Source organism: Hippopotamus amphibius, chromosome 3, assembly GCF_030028045.1.
Source record: "Hippopotamus amphibius kiboko isolate mHipAmp2 chromosome 3, mHipAmp2.hap2, whole genome shotgun sequence".
In the NCBI taxonomy this organism is placed as follows: Eukaryota; Metazoa; Chordata; class Mammalia; order Artiodactyla; family Hippopotamidae; genus Hippopotamus; species Hippopotamus amphibius.
This window is the reverse complement of record NC_080188.1, coordinates 72,679,598-72,706,745: the sequence shown is the minus strand read 5'-3', so window position 1 is coordinate 72,706,745 and position 27,148 is coordinate 72,679,598. Positions and strand designations below refer to the sequence as shown.

The following is a 27,148-nucleotide window of genomic DNA, read 5'->3' as shown; positions in this document are numbered from 1 at the left end:
CTTTTCTAATATATACATTAAAAGCTATAATTACATAGTACAAACTTTAATAAGCACTGCTTTAGCTGTATCAAACCAGTTCCATATGCAGTATTTATATTTAGTTCAAAATAAGATACACACACATACACACACAGAGGAATGCTTTGCAGCTGTAAAAAATATGGAAGCTATGTATTAATATAAAAATAGATCTATGATACATTGTGAAGTTAAGAAAAACATATTACACTACAGTATAAATTATTCCTATCCTTTCTAAGAATGGGGGGGGGGGATGTGGTGAAGATGGCAGCTTTTTTTCTGGCCTCAGTTAACCAACTGTTCTTATCCAATAACATCTTAAATAGGTAATTAGTGGATGAGTTAAAGTCACACACACACACAAATTTCTGTATATTCTGATTTATTCCAAAGGAACATGATTAAAGGATTAAGTAAGAAAAGTTCTATTTCATGAACATAAATGACTTAAATAAGGGATGAGGAAGATGGGAAGAGAGCAGAAGTATTAACAGAAAGGCTTATAACAACTTCAAAATGTTTTTATTTGCTCACAACATTCCAAACAAAATGACATCGCATTTCAACTATTGCTTTTACATAAGAAGTTACCTGCTTTATCCAAAGTAGACAAAAATCTATTTCTTTAAGTTGCCAACCAGCACTCTTTCCTCCAGGGAAAGCTACTGCTTAAATATTTTTTGAATACTTTGTTTAACAGAAACATAGTTTTGCTCTACAACAGTAAAGTAGTAGTTGGGTCTTACCTGTACTACTTTTAACATTTTTCTTATCCAAAGCTGAAGCCAGAAAAAAACAAAACAAACAAACCAAAAAACACCTCACTCATGATTTTTCTCAGATTTTTACCAATTCCATTAATCTTCATTAAAAAAACTGCTGTGTGGAGAGGTTCATAAATATGAAATGGAAATTAAGCCTCCCCAGAAGTTGGGTGGACCATTTATCCTGAGAAAATAGCTGCTGGTCCCCAATCATTAATTCAAGAAGGAAAATAAACATTATTGCCCTTCAAGCCAAATTTCTTCTTTTCTGTGCCAAGATAACATGTAATCTTTTCTGCTCTGGCAGTGTGCACTCCACTTTCACACTCATGTAATGCTTCTCCTTTGAGCAAATCTTTGACCAAGTTCTATTTCACTGAATGCAAAGGGGAGAAACAGCACATAAACAATTATGATCACTGGGATAAAAATGAAGAGTACATATATTTTTACATAGAAAAATACATACAAATCCAAGTAGCTCTTGAAATAGAAAAAAATTAGGATGGGCATTTTTAAGAAAAAGATTGTTTGCTAAATTGTAAATGGTGCCAGTAAGACACTGATTTTTATATCTAACTATATCATCATATTTATATATAAAGAGGGGTTGGTCTGGGTTCACTGATATCCCCTGATTTCTCTCAATTCTTTAAGGATTGTCTTTCAGAACATATTTAACTGCAACCATTGTAATTATATTTTTAGACTATTCTTGTCACTGGTTCACTCTTCAAACTGGCACGGACAAAAATTCATTTCAACACTGATTCACTTTTTTGATTCTAAAACAAACAATTTTCCTGCTACTTCAATTCTATCACTACTTTGGTATTTTATTATTATAGAAACAGGTAAGATTCTAAATATGGATTTTCCTACCTAAAATTCTAACATACATATGTTGAAAGCAAAGAAGAGTAGGAAGGCAGACACAATTACCGTATTTTTCTTTTCATGTATGTCACTATCACACAAAAGTTGAAGGCTCATGTTACATTCTAATTTACAACTGGTGACACTTAGCTTGGCTTTCAAACTATCAAATCTCAGAATCTGTTGGTGGCATTTAGACCAATTTATTATAGAATTATCTGAAATGGTTACGGATTATTTTAAGCAAAAACAACAATGTATTATACAAACAGAGGTGGATTTAAATAATATATTATTGAAAAAAATTTCTAATGATATTTTAAAAACATTATTAAAGTTTTTTTTTTCCCCTAGAAAAGGAAAACTTAATTACTTGAAAAGTTTCCTTTTCCATACTTGAATCATTCTTTTATTAAGCATACTGACAAAGGTTTAAATCAGTTTGAGACCTCATCTGTTAAAAGATTAAAATATAAAGGTAAGTATTTTCTAAATGAAAACTAAAAGACTAACAATTGCTTTCCATGTAATGGTAAACACCTTGATAAAATGAACTTTAATGGTACCTGATCCTTATCTCGTGAACTCTGGCTGGATGATAAAGCATAGAAAACATTTAAAGAAGTTAAGATAGTCCCATGGTTGAGTAGTCTCATACAAGAGACCAGTTTTAAAATTCCTATAATACTGAAAACCTAAACTGCCACTATTATAACAAAATGAGCCCAATTTCAAAGTTTTATCTTGTTGAGAAAAGAATTTTAATGCATGCACTTTTAATATATGTGCTATACAACACTGCATCTGTTATTTTCCAATTGGACATTTTTTACCACTCTCCTCTTTGGCAAGTTTAAAGAGAGAGCTTTGTCAACAGACATAAACAAATACTTGAAAGTTTCAGGTCTTGCTATATCACATAAAAGCCAGTCCTTAAACACCTGATATATACCACTTTAAAGGTATGCTAGCTATCATGTTTTAGATAAATTATGTGTTTAATAGGCTGTTTTCTATAGGATTTAAGGAGAATTTGGCAATCAGATGAACCTACCTTTAAACTCTTTTAGTTTTGCTATGAGTACAAATGTCTAAAACACACAAAGAAGAAATCGTTCCTGTTAGAATCTCATCACTATATAATCCTTAACAGCACTTGCTGTTCTCCTGAGATTTTCGGAGAATAAAGCGATACAAAATGCACAGTCACCATCCTCAGGCTACTTTAGAATCCACAGACTGTTAACTCAAAGAATACCCACAAAGTCCAAACATCATTATCCAGAAACACTGTGGAGTCAAAGCAAAGAGAAGCAAGACTTAACAGTAAGGAAGATAAACCAACGATGTTTAACTGAGATATTTAAAAGCTTTTTCTCTTGTTAAAGCTCAAAGACAGCTTTATTGAAGTAGCACCTGTTCTTTGAGTATGTTCAAGATTTTCTTAGCAAACCCATCTCTTTTCATAAACATACACCAGTAGAGAAGCTTCATAAAAGGCCCTCATACCAAGCACTAACTGAAAGTTCTTCTCTTTAACTGATAAAAAGCAAAAACTGAAGATGGGAAAATGTCTTTAAGCTTTAAAATTCCACTGTGATATTTCAAACTGTGGTATTTAAAAACAAAAAAGCTAATCACTAATACTGTCATTCTCTCATTATCTATTACATGAAATAATCAGAGAAACCAAAAAGAAGGCCATAATTCTCTGTCTTCTCTGACTCATCTATATGCTCCTATTGCTCCCATGAGGCAACATTATGATGTGTGATTGAGATGCAACTAAAGAAAACCATGAAGAACTATTCTGTTAATTAACCTACAAATAAAATAAGGCAAATTAAAAAAACAGTCATTTCCAGACTAAAAAACAAAAAATCTAAACAGAGCTTTGAAAAGATACCGACTTGATAGCTACAATACATAAACATGAAAACTGATTTTTACACATTTTAATCAATTAGTTTAATAAAAATACCTGATTTGTACTTTTACATTAAGTGGGTTAAGTCCCAAGTTCCAGACTGTAGTTCACGTGACTCTACAGAGGGGATCTTTGGAAGGATAAGGTACCTTTGGAGGACAGTGTATAAACAAGTGTAAACATACACTGATTGTCCACTAGCTCTCTTAAATAGAATTTCTGAAACATTTTTGTAGGAAATTATATATAAGGAGTGTAACTGATCAGAAATTTTTATTACAACATATAAATTCTGTTGCGTGTGCAAAATGTGGTAGAAATAGAAGATGCTACGGATGATTCATATTTTTAAGGTAAGTGATACATTACAATCCAGTAAAAGTCCTTTAATCTTTTCATGAAACTTCTCTCTGTATACGTTGAAATACATAATACTTTCCGGCTTTTCTTCAAACCAAAACTTGTCAAATTCATACACAAGATAACCTGCAGTTAAAAAAAAAACATAAATGTAGTGCTCAATAGTGAAATCACACCCAACTATCTCATTTTAAAAGTATATAACCATCCTTTAAATTCCACATTAAGATTCAATGATCAGAACATCTGCTTCCTGTTCCCAAAAGACAAGCTGAGAATGGTAATCTTGTAATTATTTTTAACTAATACTTTAAATCTTTCTTTCATTCAAAATGTATTTTGTGGGACTTCCCTGGTTGCACAGTGGTTAAGAATTCACCTGCCAATGATGGAGACACGGGTTCGATCCCTGGTCTGGGAAGATTCCACATGTCGCAGAGCAACTAAGCCTGTGTGCCACGACTACCGAGCCTGCACTCCAGAGCCTGCGAGCCACAACTACCGAGCCCATGTTCTGCAACTACTGAAGCCCACATGCCTAGAGCCAAAGCTCCACAACAAGGGAAGCCACCACACTGAGAAACCTTTGCATCACACGAAGAGTAGCCCCCTCTCTCCTCAACTAGAGAAAGCCCGCACATAGCAACAAAGATCCAATGCAGCCAACAAACAAACAAAAAACAAAACCCAAAATGCATTTTATGTATACATTAGCACAATAGTACATCTACAGAAATTATTCACCCATATATAAATTGAGTCTGTGTTCTCCCACACCCCACCACCAATATCCTGATAGGAATGTGCAATCAGATGACTGTTCTAGGTAGTATGAAAAGTCAGACATCCAACTACATTTTATAGAATACAACTTGTTTTAGTATTACTGGCTATCAGGTTTTAGCTATTTACCATTCCTTTAAACTGCTTTGCATTACCTAGTCAAATGACTATACAGTCTAGAACAAACTGCTCAAGAGTAAAATACTAGAAATTTCTTGCTTCAGAGTGAAGCTGTTACGATGTAAACTGGTGTCAGAAAAAGACTGACTCAAAAAACTGAGACTGTATGGTTAAGTCGATTTAATGAGACATGAGGAAACTACAAGAGATGATACCAAAATTTTAGGATGCTGGTAGGGCCATACATGGAATAAGACTCCTAATGCTTGACAGGAAGTGATGGAAAAGAGTTGTTTCCATAAAGCACCTTTACTGCCTTTTGACTCAAGAACTTTAAAACACCAGACTCAACAGAAATACCATACAAAACTTCTAAACTTACAATTCCCTGTATGCTTTTACTGCCCCTAACCAAAGCTACAGGGGCACTTGAGGTTTTCCCACAGGGACTAAAAATAGGAGAACCACAGGAACAGGGATTAATTGTAAACTAGTATTGTGGTGATAAAAATGTTCTACAACTGGATTATGGTGATGGTTGTACAACTCAGTATAAATTTACTAAAACTCACTGAATTGTACACTTAAAATAGGTGAATTTTATGGTATATAAATTATACTTCAATAAAGTCGTTACTAGTCATAACTTTTTTGTTATAAATTTGAGGAGTTATTTTTTGGAACAGCAAACAATCGTCAGTGACTTTCCAGGATGACAGTGACTATGTTCTTACGTGTTAGATGTACAAAGGGTGACAATGGAGCTAAGAAATTATCACTCACTGCTTCCAGCCTTGCCCACGGACATCAACAACAAAACAGCAGGAGGGACAAGGGGGAAAGGGGAGACGGACACAGATCACAGGGAAATAAAAAATGTGAAAGCTAATCTCTTTACATCGTTCTTACTTTTAGGTAGAAAATACTACCTTGGAACTGATCTGTGCAAATGAATTGGGCCCAGTCCCCCAATAAAGAAAAAAAAAAAGGTATGTATGTTCAAAAGATAAAGTTTGAAATTATTTTCTAGTTAGAATATGTCCCTTCTAAGAAAAGAAGAACCTTAATTAAGAGATGAAACTTTATTGGTAAAGGGTATGAAAGTCAACTTTGAGGGGGAAACTTCTGCGTAAAAGACGGATGTGTATGTGTGTGTGTTGGCTTTAAATGTTTCAAGAAATTTGAAAAACATAAGCTTCACTGTTTTCTGGATGATTCACAGCTCTTATGGATCTGACTGATAGAAACAACACAACTGAGAAGGTCTTGTAATGACTTTTCCACCTCACATATTACTTTGATGGTCTTCCTAGTTAGGAGCCAAACGAGATGCTGGTGTTGAGGGCACTAGAAGCAACAGTATCCAAAGATACTCCAGTTATCCCTCTACAGGGGAAAACAATAGTGGAGGAGGTCATTTTATATTGCCTTCCTACCTGTCACTCCTCCTGCGTTTATTTAAATATGGTAAAATGCTTAATGGTGGGGGGCGGTTGGTTGTTTCTCTTTATATTTGTTTTATGTTCAATGGGCACCATTACACAAGCCCGTATTTCATACAGAAAACAAATATCTTGAGGCAGTTAGCAAAGACCCAGAAGTTTAGGCATTATGCTCAAAGTCAATTGAGAGATTTAGGAGAGGAAATCAAACAAGACGAGTGGGGGGAAAAACAGTTCTCCAGAAACAAGATGAAAGAAAATGACTAGAATTTCATTTTAAATAACTATACCTTCAATGTGGAGATGTGGAAGAGGGTCATCACTGAAAGACTAGGGAAAAGGCTATTACAGTAACCTAGTAACAAAGGCCTGATGTCGTGTGCTTACAATGGGATAGGAAAAAGTAGACAAGCGCAAGAGAAATTTAGAAAGCAGACAAACCTGGAATTAGGAATTAAGTAAAGGCAAGGGAAGCTGTGGGAAAAAGAGACCTGGATGACTCCTTCAAGAATGGAGTTGAAGAAGTTATGATTTGGACACTTATTATCTAAGTAGTTTCCTCTATCCTATTTCCCATGTCTTATCTAAAGACACAAAAAGATCAAGAAAGATTAGAGTATGAAACCAAGCTGGAGTTGAATTCTTTGCTTCTGAGCAATATCTTTGGAAGATGAGTTCATTCAATTAAACCTTTGGGGTTCAACTATTATCACAATAAACATTAATGGAACCTTGGTGATATGACTGCTTTAGGAACAGTTATTAAATACCCCCAACCTAACACAAGAAAACATGGCTTTGAAATAAGGGATGTGTGTGTGTGAAACTTCCTTTAAATTTCCTTACAAGAGTAACAAAATGATCTGTCCTTGACTCAACAGCACTCATTAACCAGTATACAAGAAGAAGAATTCATTTTATAGTTGGCTGGAAAATGAACGTCTACAGAAAAACTGCATAAATCCTAAATTTGCATACATGTCAAAAAATTGCCTCACTGAATTTTTTAAATCAGAAAATATATAAATTGAAGTACAAAATACTCTTAGATATCCATCTTACATAATTTTCCTATTTTTCAAAGATCCTAAATAGTAAAATGACAAGTATAAGTTATATATTTGATAGAGGTATTATATTATATATAATACTTTCCTATGGATTTAAAAATTCTCTTAGAAATATTCACTTTTAACTTATTTCAATACTCACAATAAAACTGGTGAAAATGTTCCATTGTTGGTATACCAGGAACAAAGTTGTAGAGGTGAAACTTCAAAGCTTCACTCTTCAGCAAACTATAAGCCATCTCTGTAAGATTGATTCCAACTATTGCATAAGAATACCTATGTCAGAAACATTACCAGTTATCCCAGCTAGCCAAATAGTTCATAAAGTAAATTTTAAATTATGCAAGGAATTAGTTAAAAGTTACTTTGATCTATTTCTAACACAGTATTGATTTCACAATAATTTCTGCATATTAATTTTTGTTCTTTAGAGGCTGCTGATTGTCTGGATATAATCTAAGATACGAAAACAAAGCTCTGGTCACATGAATATCTAAAACCAAAATCGTGTAAAAAAAAATTAAAGAGTACTACATACATCCTCACTAATTTCTAAAGTATACTGGGTAACTGCCATTTTCTCCTCCATTATCAGGATATTTATTTTTACGATGTAATAGCGTTATAATGCTTTTTCAAAGATAGGTATCATTGGAATATAAAAATAATGATAAAACTAATAATATGATGTCAATTTGCATTTCACTTCACAAGTTTCAAAGCTATTTCTCATTTTCTTATTCCCATTTCAAAGCCATTTCCTATTCCTATTTTCAAATCTATTTCTCAGAAAATTTTTATAAGATCCTTACCTCCATCTTAAACTATATCTGTGACAAAAATATATTGAATTACATACAAAATTGGTTTATGATCACATTTAGCCATAAACTGATATATCATGCAAAATTCTTTATAAAGTTCTTATTAACTAGGATAATCTTATTTTTAAAAATACCTGGAAATACTTTCAATTCAACACCTTACAGTTTAATATGTCCAGCTTACCCTAATTTTGGATGATTTGAACGGGAAAGAATCTGATGAGCTTCATTGGTATAATTTTCACTGAAATACCTGAAAAAGTTTAACAAAAATAATGAAATTAACGTCATTCAAATTGAAGATATCCAGAAGCAATTTTAAAAGCTACTGTCCAAGTGACAAGTCCTACTGCCAAAAGCATCCCAATCTCCATCTCAAATCACTTCAGTGACTCCAAGATGCTTCTGAATCAAAACTTTAATTCTGAGCTTTCAAGCCTATCTAGTACAGGACACAGGCCCTTCGCTAGACTTTGAAGTATTCTAACAAATAAATGACCTACACAAGAAACTTTTTATCTATCTTAAAAGAAAATTTAGAGTTCTGTTTATTTGCCTGTTCTAAATTTTCTATAAAGCAGTCACTGTGTACCTGTCGGGACACCTTTCACCTGAGCTCATTCCTTCTGTTGCAACTTAAGTCTGTATTGCTTAATGCCATTGTCAATGCAATCAGAAGGAAGTCAACAGCCTTCCTTTTTCACTAAAAAAAAACCCAAAAAACAAAAAAAACCCTCCTTGATCAGTGGTGTAACTAAAATACTGGCCATAAAACAGAAGTATTAGCAGGTACAACAGAGAAACATATAAAGGTTCATACATCCTGTTGGCTTGTACTAATGCAGTCTCTTATGGATTTCCATGGTTTATTTAAATTTTAGAAGGCACAGTCATTGAAATGTTCATAAAGCATAGAAATTTCTAACCAAATGTCCCTCTCTATTTTTCCTTCTGTAGATTAATACTACAGACTTCCATTTTTCTTCACGGGCTCTAATTTTCAACCCATTTAAACAGAGATTGTTAACTTATAAGTTCATGAATGAATGATCATTCAAGAATGAAAGGGGATCCATGAATCACTTTAAATTATTGATACATTTTCTGAGTGTACCTTTTCTGCAGAGAGAATATACAAAACTTTCATTTGATTCTCAAAGGGATCTGTAAATCCCCAAACAGAAAAAAGTCCTGTTTTAGCACAATGCTTTCTTTACATGTTCTAATTTTCTACTTTATCTGGAAGCTGGCTCTAAAATGCCCTGAGTAGACTATATTTCACTTTTTTTTTTTTTTTTTGGCATGATACTCAGTACAATTCAGTATAATATTAGTATTTCAATAACCAAACTACTTTTAAAATATTCAATCTGTAACACAGAGAAACTTTTAATTCCCTTGCTAAACTTACCTAGGAAACCCCTATCTAAACAGTATCTAAGGAAAATAAGTGTCTATGCAATAAGGAGACCTAATCCTTACAACAATATGCACTGACTGACTTCCCTTCTTTCATTCCTTCCTTCTCCTTTCTTCCTTCTTGCCTTCTCTCCCTTCCTACATACATTTTTGGACTTAGCTTGTATATTTTACTTTTCTGCTTCTATTTCCTCATTTATTCAGATTTTTTCAGTCCCTCTTCATTTTCTGTAAAATAATCCTTTTTATTTTATATCTGCCTAAGCATTCATTTATGTAAGGCATCGTTATCTATCAAACTATCAGCTGTCCTTCAAAGCAACAAAATATTTCAAGAGATTTGAGGACAAAGGCCAAGAAATTTTAAAAATCCATTACATAAGGGTATTTGAACAGCTTGCCTGCTTCTTGACTGTATCTTTATTTTGATCCTGAAGAGTCATGGCTCCATACACAGGACAACAAACATTATTATAGAGAAATCAGAGCTAATTTTATGTTTTCAACCATCTCTGGCACATCAATGGTAATCAAATAATAAATATATCTGAATCTTGGTCATTTTTCAAATTAGTATATACTAGCTCTAAATGGAGTAAAAATATCTGCAACTCTTTTAAAGGTCTATCAGAACTCCTTACCACAGTACTGAATCAAATCCTATTAAATTATTTAAATTTTAACCTAAATTATCTCCTGGCAAAAGCTGAAAAATCTTCATTTCTAAGGAAACAAATCAAAAGCAAAGTTACTCAGCAAAAGTTAAGAAAGGAAACATCAGAAGTATGTATATCTAACTGAGTTTCAATTATCTGTGCACTTTACAAGTACCAAGAAAAAAGATGGTCTTTAAAGGCTAAAAACAAAAGATCCATGTGTTCTGAACAATAATGAATTTTAAAATATTTTATAATTTTTCCAAGTGAAAACAAACTGCATTTATTCTATTCAAATTCCAAATGGAAGTTTCTTTTCTTCCTTCCCTCCCTCCTTCCTTCCTTCCTTCCTCTCTCTTTCTTTTAAATTTTTATTTATTTTTTTGGTGGCATTGGGTCTTCATTGCTGTGCACGGGCTTTCTCTAGCCATGGTGAGTGGGGGGCTACTCTTTGTTGTGGTGTACAGGCTTCTCATTGCGGTAACTTCTCTTATTGCAGAGCATGGGCTCTAGGCATGTGGGGTTCAGTAGTTGTAGCACAGGGGCTGAGTAGTTGTGGCTCGTGGGCCCTTGGGGGTGCAGGCTTCAGCAGTTGTGATGCACAGGCTCAGCAGTTGTGCCACATGGGCTTAGTTGCTCTGCAGCATGCGGGAATCTTCCCCGACCAAGGATTGAATCCATGTCCCCTGCACTGGCAGGCGGATTCTTAACCACTGCACCACCAGGGTAGTTCAAATGGAAGTTTCTGTTTATCAAAGTGGAAAACTGGCAATCTCATTTTTTGTACTTATTATTATTCAGGCTACTGTGTTTTATCTCTGAAAAGTAAATGTATAGAAAACTTTCATACTCATACAATATAAGTATTACAGAAAATTAAATACTTTTGCAACTGGAAAAAATTGTAGATATTGAAGCCCTACTGTATCTTCTGTTTTCCCCCCAAATAGCTTTATCCATACTGACCTAGATATTTTTTCTCAACATTAACATAAATTAGCTCAGTTTCGGGACTAATTTTTTCACAGTAACAATTATCCAAACTTTGTTAACGGTTAGTGTTCCCATTCTAGGCATTTTATAGTCTATAAATTACAATTCAAGGATAGACCCAAACACCAGAATATCTTCATTTGCATATTCATATCCATATTAATCTTCTAGTTTACTTTCTAAAATAGTTTTGGCTATCAATTCTGATTTTAGTTACATATTTAGAGATTTCATATATGTGCCCAAGCATAAATAGTAAAGAAAAAAAACAAGATAGAGTTCATATAGGCTCTGAAAAGTCAGGGATTTAGATCACTTATCACAGATGGCAAAGAATGTGTGAAGAGGCTTTATTATCATCTTAGCTGGTTATATCTCTCAAAATGAAATCAGAGAACCAAGAGAGAAGAGGCAAGAGGACAAAAAAAAGTAAGAAAAGAGGACACACAATAATTCCTTAAAAGGTATCAGAAAGGCAGTCAGGAAGAGAAAGAAAGAGGAAAGTACTGGTAAGTAAAGAAATCACATACACACAGGATATGGCCAGTGTATTCATACTGCTGCCAGCACATTAGTAAATACCTTTAGCACAGCAGCTATTAAAATTCAGAGACAGTATAAAACTAGACCAATTCTTATTAAAATTTAACAAGATTAGAAATTACATGTAATTTCATTTAGAGAAATTAAAGAAAGTTTATTTTCACTTACACAAGATTGATTAATCCAAGTATGCCCATGCCTCTGAAGTCTGTTTTGGGATCATCACCCTGGAAACCAATGTCAGCCCACTGCTTGGAGATTCTAGCTTTCAACTTTTTCGTGGGCATTAGAAGATTCCAAAGCTGTACAAACATGCTTTCATATTACAAATAATAGTGATGCTCTTAATTTACCAAGACATTTTCCTTTTTATAGCTGATATACTGGTAAGTGAAATGCTTTCAGATAAACAACATTTGTAAAACAAATCATAGGCTCGACAAAGACTATATTCAGAGAACTTTTCAATTAGCCTAAAATACGTAGCATACTTATTCCAATTTAACAGACTGATATAAAGAACAGTGGATTTTGAAAATGTAACGTACACAGAAATCTAAAACAATAAAATGTCTTTACTTATTAAGTAATACATATATACTAGAATTGGTAAACTGCTTCCTTGAGAATACAGTACTAGGCACCTGGCCCTTGCCTCAAACACACTATATTTTTAAGTAGGCTCTACTGTAACGGCGGGTGATTAGTCCCTAATCAGAAGGAAAATACGTCTGAGATAGGGAGGGGATCATGGAGAAATAACACTGATAGTATTAAAACCTATATGATCATTATTTTACAAATTTTCATAGTTTTAAAAGAAAAAATATGACTTGGTTGTAAGTAAATATATTCCTTAAGATTGAGGCTTTAAGAACAGCTATCAAATATTAGATAGCAACAAACTAATTAGTGCAAAATAAAGTTTAAAAATTGTAATCAGTCATTTTCTAGATTCGACACCACAAGTCAGACAAAATAGACTTACAAAAGTTGATAAGAAAGCTTGTGAAAATTTGCAAAACAGAAATACTTGCATTTTTTTTTCCATTTCATTACCATTTCAGGCATTGTTGAGTAAAGGACTCCTAATGAAAGGAGTATCCTGTTACCTAGAATGAAATGTGAAGATTTTGTGACCTTACTGTAAGACAGGGTCAGGACTCTGGCCCTGAAGCTACTCCAGTCATTAGACTGGGTTTTATCTGGTCCCTTCGCTCATTACTTACACATACACCTGCTCCTCTCAGCACCTCTCCATGAGCTCAGCAAAGGTTTAATTATGCCAAGGATGAGGCCTCAGTGATGTGGTGAGAGACAAGGTAAGACCACTGCTACTCAAAATTTAGTACGTGTAAATATCAACTTTCGGGGCTCCACCCCTGAAGATTCTGATGTCGTAGGCAAAGGTGGAACTTTGGATTCCAAATATTAAACACTGGTTAACTTTAGTCAAGGTGGCCCTTGGACTGTACTGAAAGAAACATGGCTCTCCTTAGCCCCTTACCCAGAGAGGCGGCTGAGTATTTTGAGGCTGGGTGATTCACGGCCGGCAACTGGCTCTTCACCTCTAAATGAGTTTCATGATGAATCACCAAGATGAAAACTGCCTTGACTCAAATGCTAGGACTTGGGTCTTAGCCCTTCTCTAAAGGGAAGGTGTTGTGCAGAGAGGGTCTGAAGTGAAGGGAATAATGATGACGAGGAGGCTATAAAGAGCGGTCAGGCCTCAGTGAGTGCCAGGCATGATGCTGACAACTGAAACAGAAACATTCAATCCGCAGCAACAGCCCTCTGAGTAGTTTTCTTATCCTCATTGACAAAATCAAATTTTATTTTTAAAATTAGGTGAAGGGCATATTTATACTCCTCCTGAAAACAAGGAAAAGGTTTTGTTGTTTTTAAACTTGTTTTAAACTTACTGTTACTTAGATTCTCTCAATGTTTCTTTGTACAGCACTTTCAGTTTATAACAAACTCCTAACACCATGTGCCGCGGGCTACTTTGCTTAACTTTAACCATTTAAGAACCTAATTAGAACAGGTGAGGTGGACGGGCAGTTGACTCAGCTCTATTTCAGAATTTACCTTTCTAAAGCAAATGACTTCATCTCCTCTAGGCCTTAGAACTAACTTCATCCCTAAAATAAAGGCACTAGATCAGGTGAACTAGAAAGCTTACTCCCGGTCTAATATCCCCTACTTTCGTCCTCTCACTGGCCTTATGCACTTCTACCACAGAAATAAGAAAGAGGAAGGTTCTTTACTTTCAGTGAATTTCTTTACTCTCTTAATTTTTAAACCTATTGTGGTAATATTTGGCATGTTTCATAAATCCCAAAAGATCTGACACAGTAATCTGAAAAGGGACATCCGTGTTCATAATTCGAGAAAAATGAAAAAATGAAAATTTATGTGTGGATTTATATAAAAAGTAGAGAGAAAAAAATCTGAAGCTTGTGGACTCATACTTCTCAGCTGAAAAGATCTCCCTTCTATAAGTTTATAATTTATTTCAGAATTAAAAGCATTGAAATGAAATCTGAATATATTTTATTGACGCTTATCAGAAAATTATAAAAACAGTTAACTAGTAATCTTTCACCAATATAATAAATTTATCTGAGAGGCAAAGAAATCAGATGGCTGTGCAAGCCTCTGGACTTTGCACACAGACCTTAAGCTCAAGCCTGATTTATTTTCCAGTGTAACTCCGAACACAGAACACCAAAAACTTACCTTCAGGAGCAGCTTTTCATGTTGCAGGTTATCAGAATCATATGGCTTTTTTCTCACACTTTCTACATCCAAATAGAGCTGTTTATAACCAGATATCTGTAGTAAGCATGCCTTCATGCAGATTTTAAAACTGAAAATGATAAAAGTTATTATTTAAAAAAAAAAATCATACCTTCTTATCACAATAGAGTAATGCCTTCCACAGCTTGTGGTTCCTATGTCTATTTAGAAAGCAGTCCCTAACTTTCAGTTTAGTACAATAAGCATCAAGAGCCTCTGTAGGGACTTCCCTGGTGGTGCAATGGTTAAGAACCCGCCTGCCAATGCAGGGGACACAGGTTCCAGCCCTGGTCCGGGAAGCTCCCACACACCGCGGAGCAACTAAGCCTATGCGCCATAGCTACTGAGCCCATGTGCCCGCAGCTACTGAAGCCTGCGTGCCTAGAGCCTGTGCTCTGCAACAAGAGAAGCCACCACACTGAGCAGCCTGCTCACTGCAATGAAGAGTAGCCCAACTGGCCTCAGCTAGAGAAAGCCTGCAGGCAGCAACTAAGACTCAACACAGCCAAAAAAAAAAAAAAGCTTCTGTAAACACAAACATTATACAAAGTATCGTGCAGGCTGTGAGAGAACAGGGCCCAGAAAAGGGGCAAGACAGGTAGGAAAGGCAAACTTTACAAACTGCAAACTTTGCAAATCCTTGATTTGTTCACTTCTTTTCATGTTTTCTCCGGGCAATCTCACACATTCCCAAATCTTTATTGCCAGATATTACCAGCAGACCTAATTTTCCAAGGATATAACAACACACAGCTCCATGAAAGGTTCTCCCAGTTCTCCCAAACACAGCAGCTTACCTTCCCTGAAGAAGCATGCTCTTTCTCTACTCCGTCTCTAAGACTATTACTGGAACCACTAGGCACTACTTCCCCAAGCTAGAATGCTCCAAGTTCTGACCTTCTTCCACCACCAACACATGAAAAGGTCCCTGAGCCCTTATCTTTCTAGCTCTGAAATGTCCCTCAAAGCCCTCATCATATATATCCATTTACCCTGGTCTATTTATGGCTTCATCATCTCTTGCTTGAATGATTCAGTTTCCTAACTGGTCTGTCTACATTCCTTCTTCCAGCCTCCTACATCCTCAAATTTACCCTCCATCTTCATAAAACACATATCTGATAATGCAGCTTGTTTGCTTAAAAAAAAAAAAAAAGAATCAGAGGACAACAACTAAATCTCTCAGTGTGGCATATAAGACTCCTTGCAATGTATCTCCGATCTCGCACTCCACTCACTTCTCCAACCTTTGCTCTGCGCCTATTCAATGCTCTGGCTACAGAGGAACTCCCTATCATTCCCAGATACTCAAGGACTCTGTGTCCTGTTAGCACTGTTCTTCTGCAGGGAATGTCCTCCCTTACCCATTCAACAACGTCCAGCTCAAACATCACCTCTTCTGTGGAATTATCGTCATAGTTTTCTCCTGTACCCTTCCCTGTTTCAGCCCAAATAAATTACTCCCTCTTCAATATTTACACAGAAAATACCAAATGAAGAAAGGATCGCTAAATATTTACTATCTCAATATATTTGTGCTGGGAACACAAAAATGTAATAAGTCAGCTCCTTTTATGGAACTCAGAATTTATTTGGAGAAGAACAAGAGCGAATCAATGACTACAGTACAATGGATTAAATGTATGATAGAGGACCTTCCTGGAGGAGGACAGAGGAATTGAATTCTGAAGGACAAAAAGGACACAGGAGTCATTATTTAAGTTTGGGAAAGTAATGGTAAGTTACCTTAGAGAAGGCAGATGATGAACTGGCAACAGTACTGGACTGGGAACCCAGAGATACAGGTTTTAGTCCTGCTTCTATCACTCACCTCTCTGAACCTCACTTTCTCATCTAGCGAAGTGAAAGGACTAAATTAGATGATCACCACAAAGTCTTCAGCTCTAACACCTCATAACTGTGTGTGATCTCCAACCTCACAGGATGTAAGAACATGATAAAGGAGAATACTGTAAAAACACTTACCTGGCATCCTTCTCAGGGTTAATATTCTTTTCCTTCATTATATCTTCTACACATTTGTCCACTTCACTCTGAACAACAAGGGTCGCTTTCTGTAAGACCTATTTGTATGAAACAAAGTTGAATGAGAAAAATCCCTAGAGCTGAAAAAGAATAGCAAGTTTTGAGGTATTTAGTCAACTTGATAAAGCATGTGTTAAAATGCAAAACCAAATGAAACCAAATTTGTTTCAAATTTTCAGTTAGGCTAAAGTCATCCATACATAAAATAGAAGCAGAGTGATGTATCAAATGAAGTCTCCCTTAACTGAGAATCAAGAGGCTCTTAGCCAATCAGTTCTTAGCAAATAAGCTCCCACCATAGTATGCTTATCAAGCAGATAGTTTTTATAAAATTCTAAAATTACATAATAAAAATATATGCACAAAACTTTTAATGCAGAAGTAAAAAAAAAACTGAAATTTTAAACACAGAAGAGCAAAAAGACAGAAAGTCAAATAATCTTGTCAACCCTACCACCAGAGATGGCCACTGGTAACAGATAAGCATATATCCTTCCAGTTTTTTTCTATGCGTATAAAACAGATTTCTTAAATAATATGTCCTATAAATGTCCACCGGATCCTTCCTTTCAAGAAATAAGCAAGTTCAGGCCTTCTTTACTCTTAAAAGGTCTCTTGAATTCTCATCCCTCTTTAAACTACTATCAAAATTCCATCTGATATTCCTTATACTCCAGACAAAATAGTCTAATCATACCTGGAGTTATGCTTGTGCATAACCTGGACCTTCCTTCTGGAATGCTCCTTTTCCCAATCTCTAGACATATCAATTCTTTGCATTTTTAAGCTAGCTCACATACAGGAAGCTCAGATCCAGGAAGCTTTCCCTGATTCTATTCAATTGGAAGTAACCTCCCCTCTCTTGGAATCCCCATAATTTACCTGTCACCTTTCTACGACTTGTATCACTTTCTATAGTAATTCTTATATGTTAAGTGGAAAATTCTCTGAGGACAGAGCTTGTATTTAACTCATTTTTTTTCATATCCTGTATAGAAGAGAGAACTGACAAGTAATTATTGAACAGAGATATTTAACAGATGAAAACCTTAAGAAAGGTAAATGTTTCAGTAAAAGTCACGTACAGCAATGCATAAAATTATTTTAAAGTAAGGAAGGAAGGGAGGAATGAAGGAAGGAAGGAAAGTTAGGATATGAAGGAAAGAAAAAAACAAAGAAACTCTCCAAAGCAAAAGTGAGAAGGAAAATGATCAAAGACTAACAAATCAGTGGGATACAGGTATGGTCAACAAGGTCTAGTTGATCAAACCCTGGGATAATATGGCTACTGGAAATGTCTTGAAGCTTGAAGACCGGCACTAGAAAAGGGTTACCTTCACCATGGGCAGAAACATTTTCCATATATTATAAACTCCTAAGACATGAAAAACCCAGTCAAACATCCCCTCCTCTGTGAAGTCTTCCTCAGCCCTGGAGTTAGGTACCCCCTGATGCTCATACCTCAGTTAAAGAGCACTTACTACACCATATTTGTTTACTGCTCAGCAGACTCTGTCTCTCTTATTTATTCTTACATTATGATTGAATAACCAATTAAATGAACTTGCCCAAAACTTACATAGAGACAGCGTTCAGACTAAAAACCATGTCTAATCTCTCAGCAAATACTTTTGCCTGTATACACTATTCCACTACTTTTCTTTCACTGAGGTTAATTTAAATACAATGAAAGGAATGGATGTTACATATTCAGTTTGATCAGTTTTGACAAATGCATATACCCAAATAATCCACATCCCTATCAAAATACAGAACATTTCCATCACCAAAGAAAGCTCCCTCACGCCCTTCCCAATCAATTCCCCTCTCCCCCTCAACAAGCACCCACTGTTCTGCTTTCTATCACCATAACTTCGTGGTGTGCACATAAATGGAATCATAAAGTACGTACTCTTCTGTGTCTGGCTTCTTTTGCTCAACATAATGTTTCTAGGATTCAACCACATTCTTGCTTTCATCAATAATTTGTTCCTTCCAATTGCTGAGTAGTATTCCATTGTATGAATACACATCAATTTGCTTTTACATCCTCCTGGTGATGGATATTTTCATTGTTTCCAATTTTAGACTATTATGAATAACATTTTCTTCTTTGTGAAGTGACTACTCGAGGCTCTTGCCCTTTTAAAAATTGTGCTGTCTTATTACTGAGTTCTAAAGGTTCTTTGCTAGATATGTCTCTAATCAGATATATATGCTGCAAATATTTTCTCTGTCTTGCCAATTAATTTCTGAAAGTCGTCTTTGATAAATAGTTTTTATTTTGATAAAATCTAATTCTTCTATTTTTTATTTAAATGGTAATGCTGTGTCTTCTCTGAAAGGAATTTTTGCTTAACCCATGGTGGAAGATATATATTCTCCTATGCTTTCTTTGAGAAGCCTTAAAGTTTTAGTTTAACAATAGGTCTAAAGTCCATATCAAGTTAATTTTCACATGTAGACGGAGATAGGAGCCTTTTCACCCCCACCCCCAATCTGGATATCCAGTTGTTCCAGCATTATTTACTGGTTTTCCAATACTTTCCTGTCCTCACTGAATTGCTTTAGCATTCTTGTTAAAAATTATGTATGGTCTATTTCTGTTCTCTCATCTGTTATATTTATCTATCTGCCTAGAAAGTTTTGAAGTCACTGTAAATCCTCTAACTTTGTTCTTTTAGAAGATTATTTGGGCTATATGAGGTTTCTTAAAATTCTGTATAAACTTCAAAGGAGCTTGCCACTCCCTTCAAAAATAGCTTGCTGGGATTTTGATTGGAATTGCATCAAATCCATAGGACAGTTTGGGGATTAGCATCTTAACAATATTGACTCTTTCCAATTGATGAATACAGTATATCTTTCCATTTTAAGTTTTCTCAGGAAAAGGAGTTGTAATGCGGAAGTCTTCCATAGCTTTCATTAAATTTATCCCTGAATTTTTTTATATTTCTGGATGCTACTGTAAGTGAAATTGTTCTTTTTCTTTGTTTTCCAAAGGTTTGTTCTTAACATACAGAAAGATATTGTGTTCCACAACAATATCTTTTTATCAATAATGCTAGTAGGGACTTCCTAGTGGTAATATTACTAGTAACATTAGTGATACCTATCAGGTACTGGGCATTCTCTTAGACTGCTTTCATTACAATATCTCTAATCCTATAACAATCATGTGGATATTAATATCTCCTTTTGCAATGAGAAAATGAGTAACCTGCACAAAATCAAACAACCAGGAAGTGATACAATCAGAATCTCAACTCAGACTTTTTTCATAGGAATAAAAAAGTAGAGCATGTTAATAGAAATATCATAAAATCAAAATTCAATTTTACTCTACAAAGTAAATGAAATACACAAATGAGATGCAATACACACCATAAATTGCATGTTTAAACTGATGAAACTTCATTAGCTTATTGACAAGCTTACCTTAGATTTAAAACTTCAAGAAAACAAAGCTCCTGTGATTTAATTCAGTAGGTATTTAACTACCCATTTGTTGACTATTCCTTTTTAGTATGCCCTCCAAAACACAATTCACAATTTATATTTTTAAATAATAAAATCATAAGAATACAATTTTAATGTTTACTTTTCAAGTGAACTTTAATGGCCAGTAAATGAGATAAGAGACGATGAACATTTTATTTTCTTTAGCTTGTCACCACTATCTTAAAGCCTCCAAGCACTGCAGCCCACATTTACCCCTTCCAGCTCTAAATGCCTGTTTTTAATTACATTAGATTTTGGTCTTTTTTTTTTTTTTTAATATCCCAAAGACCCTGGTAGAATGTTGACTATATGGCAATCACTCAAACCTTTGCTCAAGGATTTGACCAAGGCACTAGAGTTCTTAAAAAGTACCTTATGTACGGTCCCACTTAAGTTTGGTGTAATTTTACCACACATAAAACCCCATCAGTAAATTCTATGACCAAAAATGTCGTTACAATCAATTTTGGTAATGATGGTTACACAGATAGATGTGAAACTGAGTGCCCAGTTCGAGAACCTCTCCAGAGGTTCATCTACAGTTTATGATATTGTTACTTGGTGAAATTGCATCCTAAGTTTCAATTAATGGAACTATATGGGTGGATAGGTATAAACAAATTTTAGAACCAGCAACTTGTTAACTTTCTAGATCCCTACAGTCTCTTTTAAAAAAAAAAGAATATTAATCACTCTATAAGATTCTGGACAAAGGGGCAGGACACTAGACTCTTTCCCCCTCCCCAATATTCATTCATGTATATGAGTTACTCTTATATTGATCATTTATAAATAAAAGACTAACTAAATCAGTAAAGCACATATTTTATAGTTCATTCTCCAGAACTTAACAGACATGCTTGCAATATTCAACAGTTTTCTTTCTGGCATGAATCAGTAACTTGTATCAGTATCACTAGACAGTAGCAAATCAACAATTTTTGACCCTATATTCTTGACCCACATTGTACATCATGACCGAATACAAACATACATACGGATATCTCAAATAGATATAGATGCACACACACATAGGTAACTAAAACTAAATCCCCATGAAACAATATTTAACCTTACTATGACCAATGTTTTCCAATTATTTTCTACTCCATTCCTTTTGTTGTTGTTTAATTCTGGCTGTGATATACCATGGGGTTTCAAATAATGGTGTACCTGTTCCATATTCTAATTTTGCCACACCAAATAATCTACATATATTGCAAAATACTAAAAAAATTGCAAAATACTATAGGGAAGTACGTGGTAGACTGAATTATTGGTCCTCATTTTTCATTCCCATGTACTGAATTATATACCCACATGCCTAACATGGCCTCTTGGTGGGCATAACTATTTTTCCACTCCTTGGCTTGGGCTTGGCTATGTAACTTACTTTAGGGATAATAATGGACATGACACAAGAAAACTTAAAATATGCCTGTGTGGTTGGACCTTCAATGATTCACTGTGAGAAGAACATTTCCCAGGTACCTTTTTAACCTGGGTCCCAGAATGAGACAACTAGAACAGACCTGAACTTGGCACCAGCTTGAAGAGCCTCTCCAGTTGGTCCACAGACACAAGAACAAGAAATAACTAATGCATTTATTTATAAGGCATTTATGTAATAAATCTATGCCCCTGAGATTTTGTAAGTTTGTTACATAGCAGCAGCTAATAAACAGCATAAGGTATGATTTATTTTGGATCAAAAGGTGCATGGCCCAGGATTTTCTTTAACTCTCCAAATCTATCTCAAAGACACAGTCTATGAGAAGGTTTTCCCCCTAAGATCCCGTTTTTCCAAAAGCTATCAAGTTTTGAGGTAAAATAAACAAGCAAAACCTCAGAACAGAAAAAATTATTCAAATACCTTTTTTGTGCATGAGTAGTGCACGCGGGTGCGCACACACACACACAGAAAAAAAAAGGTTTTAAAAAATAGAATATTACTTCTAAGGTGGTAAAATTTCACTCAGTACTCTTTACAGCAAAGACTCTTCCACTAGGACATTAAAAATAATTAATTCTAAAATTGAGGCATTCTTTTAAAGAAAAAGTATCTCCAAGTTAAGTTTCCAAAATTATCACCTTGATAGAATTTCCAAGAATAATTTCCTAGAATTATCATCCTACCTTATTCTTGGAGTATGTCAAGGAATTTTCTGGAAAAAAAAAAAAAAGATTATTACTTAAATGCTGTTTGTGAATTACTCCATAAACAAATAGTATAAATATCAAGCCAGTAATAAATTACTTTAATAGTTCTAGAAGATACAATTTTTCTACATGAATAACATAGCAAACATTTAAAAATTTTATCCTTACAGTCTGATTCTAAAATTCTCAACCCAATACAACATACCAGAGCCAAAGAGGTAAGACCAACCTAACTTCCCCAGAATCATCTGTTTCTGTGCAGACTCCCAAGTGTCTTCTAACTGCTGCAAATTCATCCACAGCTGCCTCAGTATAGCTTGGGTTCCAGAAACTCATCTTAAGAATACAGTGAGAGTGCTCTATACTACCTTTTCTTCATGTATTAGCCTTATGAAGTAAGCGTGTATATTTGAGGAGCTAGCAAACAAAGCATACAACAACCAAGGGGCAAAAAGGAAGACTTCAGATTATTTGAACAACCATCCTCTAATCAGACAAACAGCAAAGTAGGTTTTCCATTCTTGTTTTCTGCTTCAAGAATGACAAGAATGTTCTTTAGTGGTCTATTTACAAATTTCTCTGGCAAATAGGAAACTGTCTCCTTTTCTCAGCAATTTGAAAAATTCAAGAAAAATGTTCTTGCTGCAAAATAAAGCCTTAATATGTTCTCCCTCCACCCATAATACAAAACACCAACTGATATTGCTAAGAGTTCTTATCAAGAGGTACTTTGCTCTTCTCAGAACAGTCAAAAGGGCAAGTCAAAAGAGCAGGCAATAATTTAAGTCAGCAACAAAGTTGTGAAAAATCTAGGGAAGTAATTAAACTTCAATCATCCAGCTGCCCTGAGGCTCACTCCCGCCTTACATCTGCTATTCTTCCCCTGTTGTCTTGGCTACCAACACCCACTCCTCAAATCTTACAGGGGTGGATTTCTTAGTTGAAGCACACTGGTTCAACACAAAAGGCGTTCTGGTTAAGTCATGATTTTCCATTTAACACAGTGAACATCAACTGCAGCCCATCCCTGGTCTGCCTAACTCTGGCCAGAGACATGACCTCCACCATATTTCTCACTCATCTGTGTTCTAATTTAAAGCAATATTTTCAATTAATCATTGAAAGCTGATCAATTTTAGAAGGTACTAGAGCAGCACTGTTCAACAGAAATATAATGCAAGCCCAAATGCGAACCACATATGTACCTTAACATTTTCTAGTAGCCGTATTAGAATAAAAGAAACATAAAAGTAATGTTAATATATTTTAACCCAACAGATCCAAAATGTTATCATTTCAGCATACAACGAATATAAATAATTATTAATGAGATACCTTTACATTCATATAAAGCCTTTGAAATTCAGTGTATATTTTATACCTCTGCACATCTCAATTCAGACTAATCACATTTCAAGTGTTCAACAGCCACACGTGACTACTGGCTACAGTATAGGACAGCACAGATTCTGAGTCTGATAATCTTTCTTAGGGATCACTAGATACCTATTACTGTTTTTTCATGAACTGCATAAGAGATTAAAAGATTGAAGGATGCTGAATATAAAAATGGATCTCCTTCACTTAAGTGAAAATATCAAAGAACCTATAGAAGCCTGGAGATTTTTCCCTAAAGTACGTTGCAACCATAATCTAATGAACCCTGATGAATTTCAGGAGCCAGAGAAGGTAATTCTTTGCAGAATTAAATAACAGTTTCTTTTTCTACAAAATCAGTTAAAACTGGAGCTGGAAGGATTCAAAGCAAGATTTCAAAGATCACAAAACTGAGATTAAGTGACTTGATCATGATACACAAATACATCTGTCACTAACAGTACTGAGAAAAGTATTCATTCAGAGTTAAACTTTTATTTGTTTTTAATTAACCTTATTGGAAAAACATTACCTATCCTGTGTGTCCTTTGTGCACCTACATATGTATCAAAAATTCGCTGCAATTCACATTTTCCAGTCATCTGTCGTAAGAGCCATTTCATCCAAAATCGAAAAAAGTGCCCATAGAAGAACTCCCACAAAGAAATAAACATCTTTTTCCTGGAGAAGGAAATATGACAGGTTTAATGACCTTAAATTGAATTTTAAAAAAAGAGAAAAAATTAGTTTATCCAATTCGTCAAATCCCAAATTATATTTATATATATACTGTTATTCCATTGTGTCTGTTTTGTCGTAGTGGTGAGGCATCTAAGAAACCAATGACAGGTGTAATATATACCACTGGATTAATTAAATGACGCTGGTTAAATGGTCAGTTTATCGTTTTTAAACAATTAACTGTAAAAATCAAACTACTTAGATTCAAGCTCTCAGTTCACTATTTAACTTAGTCTTTGAGAAAAGGGCTCAACAGTTCAAGAACAAAAGGACCCCAGCTAAGCAACAATTAAATCAAATATAGCACATCTCAGAATTGTTTGTGTAAGGAGTAAGTCTTCTTAACCCCTGTGGTTAATCCCAGTTACATCTGTCCCACGGTCAGGTGACCCCAGCAAATCAAAACACTACATATGGTTCACAAATTGAACTACACAAGTTGAACACAGAGTAGATCACACCCTGGCTAATTGTTAATTTTCCATTCAACACGTGAAGGGCAGAGATGCTAAGAAGGGTTATAAACTACACCTTCGATAAAAATGAATCTTTATGCCATAACAAAAATCTTCAGCTCCTAAATGAAGCGGGGTCGGGGAAATGCAAGTCAGGAGTTAAAAACAAAACAAAAAATGCTCATCTCCTTCCTGCCTTAAACATTCCCACAAATACATCATCTCCCGAGGGATTATCAAATTCGAAATCCCCGCAGCTCAGTGCAGAATCAGTGCAATCAGAGACGGGCTGAACTGTGACTTTAAAATGAATCCACCGGGGCCGCGCTCTTCAGGACAAAAGAAGCCGAACCGCCAAGCGGAGGGAACGCCAGCCTCGCGGCGCCTGAGCTCCCCAGCCCTGGGGGAGCCGCTGCGACGCCGAGCCCCCCTCCCGGAGCCTGACCGAGCCCGGCTCGCGCCCTGCCGGCGAGTGGGAGGGAACGGCTCGGACAAAGCCCCGCCGGCCCGGGCGCCCCGCGGACTTTCCGTAGGACACCGCGGGGCTCGCGCGCCGTCAGCGCAGTCGCACCCAAGCAGCGCCGGGCAAGAGGACAAGAAACAGCAGCCACCTCACGGGAGCGGAAGAACTAGGAGGAGCTGGAGCTGCCTCGGTTTCCCCAACTGCAAACTGCCGGCAACGGAAACGACGCTACTCGAGGCGCGCTCCCTGCAAGCACCGCGACCCGGAAGTCGGGCAGCGAGGCGGCGGGAACGCCTTCCTGGGACGCTGCCTGCCCCCTCGCCCCGCCCACCGGCCTTTCCGATTGGCCCGAGCTTCACCAATCGCTATCTCTGAAAGGACGTCAAGCGGAGGTGCCCCGCCGCGCGTGCTCGGATTCTAGGGACGCCCGACGGTTGCCCTGGCAACGGCTACCTGGAGGCACTCCCCGCGCGGAAGATCGGTCTTTGGCAGAGTGGCTGTGTAGACTTTTCTCCCCTCAAACTTAGGGTCATTTGCGCAAGTTGAAACCATGTACTACCCTAGATTCTAAGCACGGCAGAAGCGATGTGCCTTGTGTAACTTTCATAGCGCCACGGTTACAAAAATGCTTTCACCTACACTTAATCTTAATTCTGTGAAGTAATTAGTAATAGACCCACTTTATGGATGAGGAAACGGAATTTACGTTGACTGACTTGCCCATGGCTACTACGTGGCAGATAAGGAGAGCCCTGAACGTTGAGTAAAGAATTTTAGACTTTGTCCTATAATGATAAACATCTAATAGTTAATTAATGGACCGTTTATTCCTTAACTGGTTGATTTTTCTTGAAAAAGTAATTTATGTACATGATTTTTAAAAAAATCCAACCTCAAACAGTGTATTCATTAATTCAAGTATCTGTTGATTGGCTGTTATGCACCAAGCATTGTTCCAAAAGGGAGTCATACACTAAATAAATGCAGATATTTAGTATGTCAGGTGGTACTAGAGTAAGGGGTATTAGGGAAGGGAGGCAGAGTTTTTACATACACTGTAGTCAGAGGAGTCTCCGTGTTAAGGTGACATTTGATCAGTGTTCAGGATGAAGTAAGGAAGGAAGAGTATTCTGGACACTAGAATGGCAAGTGCAAAGGCCTTGAATCGGGAGCATACCGATTCCTTCATAAGGTGGAGGAATAGCAAGAAGGGCAATATGCGTGGAGGAGAAAGACCAAGGGGAGAGTAAAATATGAGTACAAAGGACAACTTGCACTGGAAAGTAACTTCCACCCACTCATGCACAACTCCTGGTCCCTCAGCCCCCTTGCTAGAAAGCAAGCAGTATTAGTTTCTTGTTTGTACCTCCAGGGACAGTCTGTGAAAGGATAGATAGATAGATAGATAGATAGATAGATAGATAGAGATATTCCCTCCATCCCCTTGTTAACACAAATTGAAACAGCAGTACACACTTTTCCACACCTCAACCAACATTTTTTTAAAGGTGCTGATTGTAAAACACTAGACATGTGAAGGGTACATAAGCTATCATCCCTGCTCCATAGAAGCAACTAACTCGGTAATGAAATCTGGACATATACTGTAATAATAAAACAGACTTAGATCTTGAAAGGAACTGAAAGATCATCTCAATGAATATTTTTTATTGTACATGAAAAGATTCAGAAAGGTGACGTACACAGCCAATTTGGCAAATTAAGAACTAGAAACAAACCTCTATTTCAGGGGTCTCTCTATTATCACACAAAACTTTCATATAATAGAAAGGGAGATAATTCTG

At 36.0% G+C, this 27,148-nt stretch overlaps 1 protein-coding gene across 2 annotated transcripts; it reads right to left on the bottom strand.

Annotated features, from left to right (window-relative positions):
* Positions 1-485: 485 nt before the first annotated feature.
* On the bottom strand, positions 486-25,609 carry ELMOD2 (ELMO domain containing 2). Of its 2 annotated transcripts, none has more exons than XM_057728279.1 (9): positions 25,492-25,609; positions 24,217-24,365; positions 22,284-22,312; positions 16,587-16,684; positions 14,541-14,670; positions 11,970-12,103; positions 8,375-8,443; positions 7,509-7,642; positions 486-4,077 (listed from the first exon to the last, which is right to left on the bottom strand). In XM_057728279.1, the coding sequence occupies exons 2-9, from the start codon at positions 24,356-24,358 to the stop codon at positions 3,932-3,934; spliced, it is 882 nt and encodes a 293-aa protein (XP_057584262.1). In that variant the 5' UTR covers positions 24,359-24,365; positions 25,492-25,609; the 3' UTR covers positions 486-3,931. The 2 variants fall into 2 exon arrangements, with proteins under 2 accessions (XP_057584262.1, XP_057584261.1); XM_057728278.1 differs by lacking the exon at positions 25,492-25,609 and adding an exon at positions 24,957-25,471.
* Positions 25,610-27,148: the final 1,539 nt, after the last annotated feature.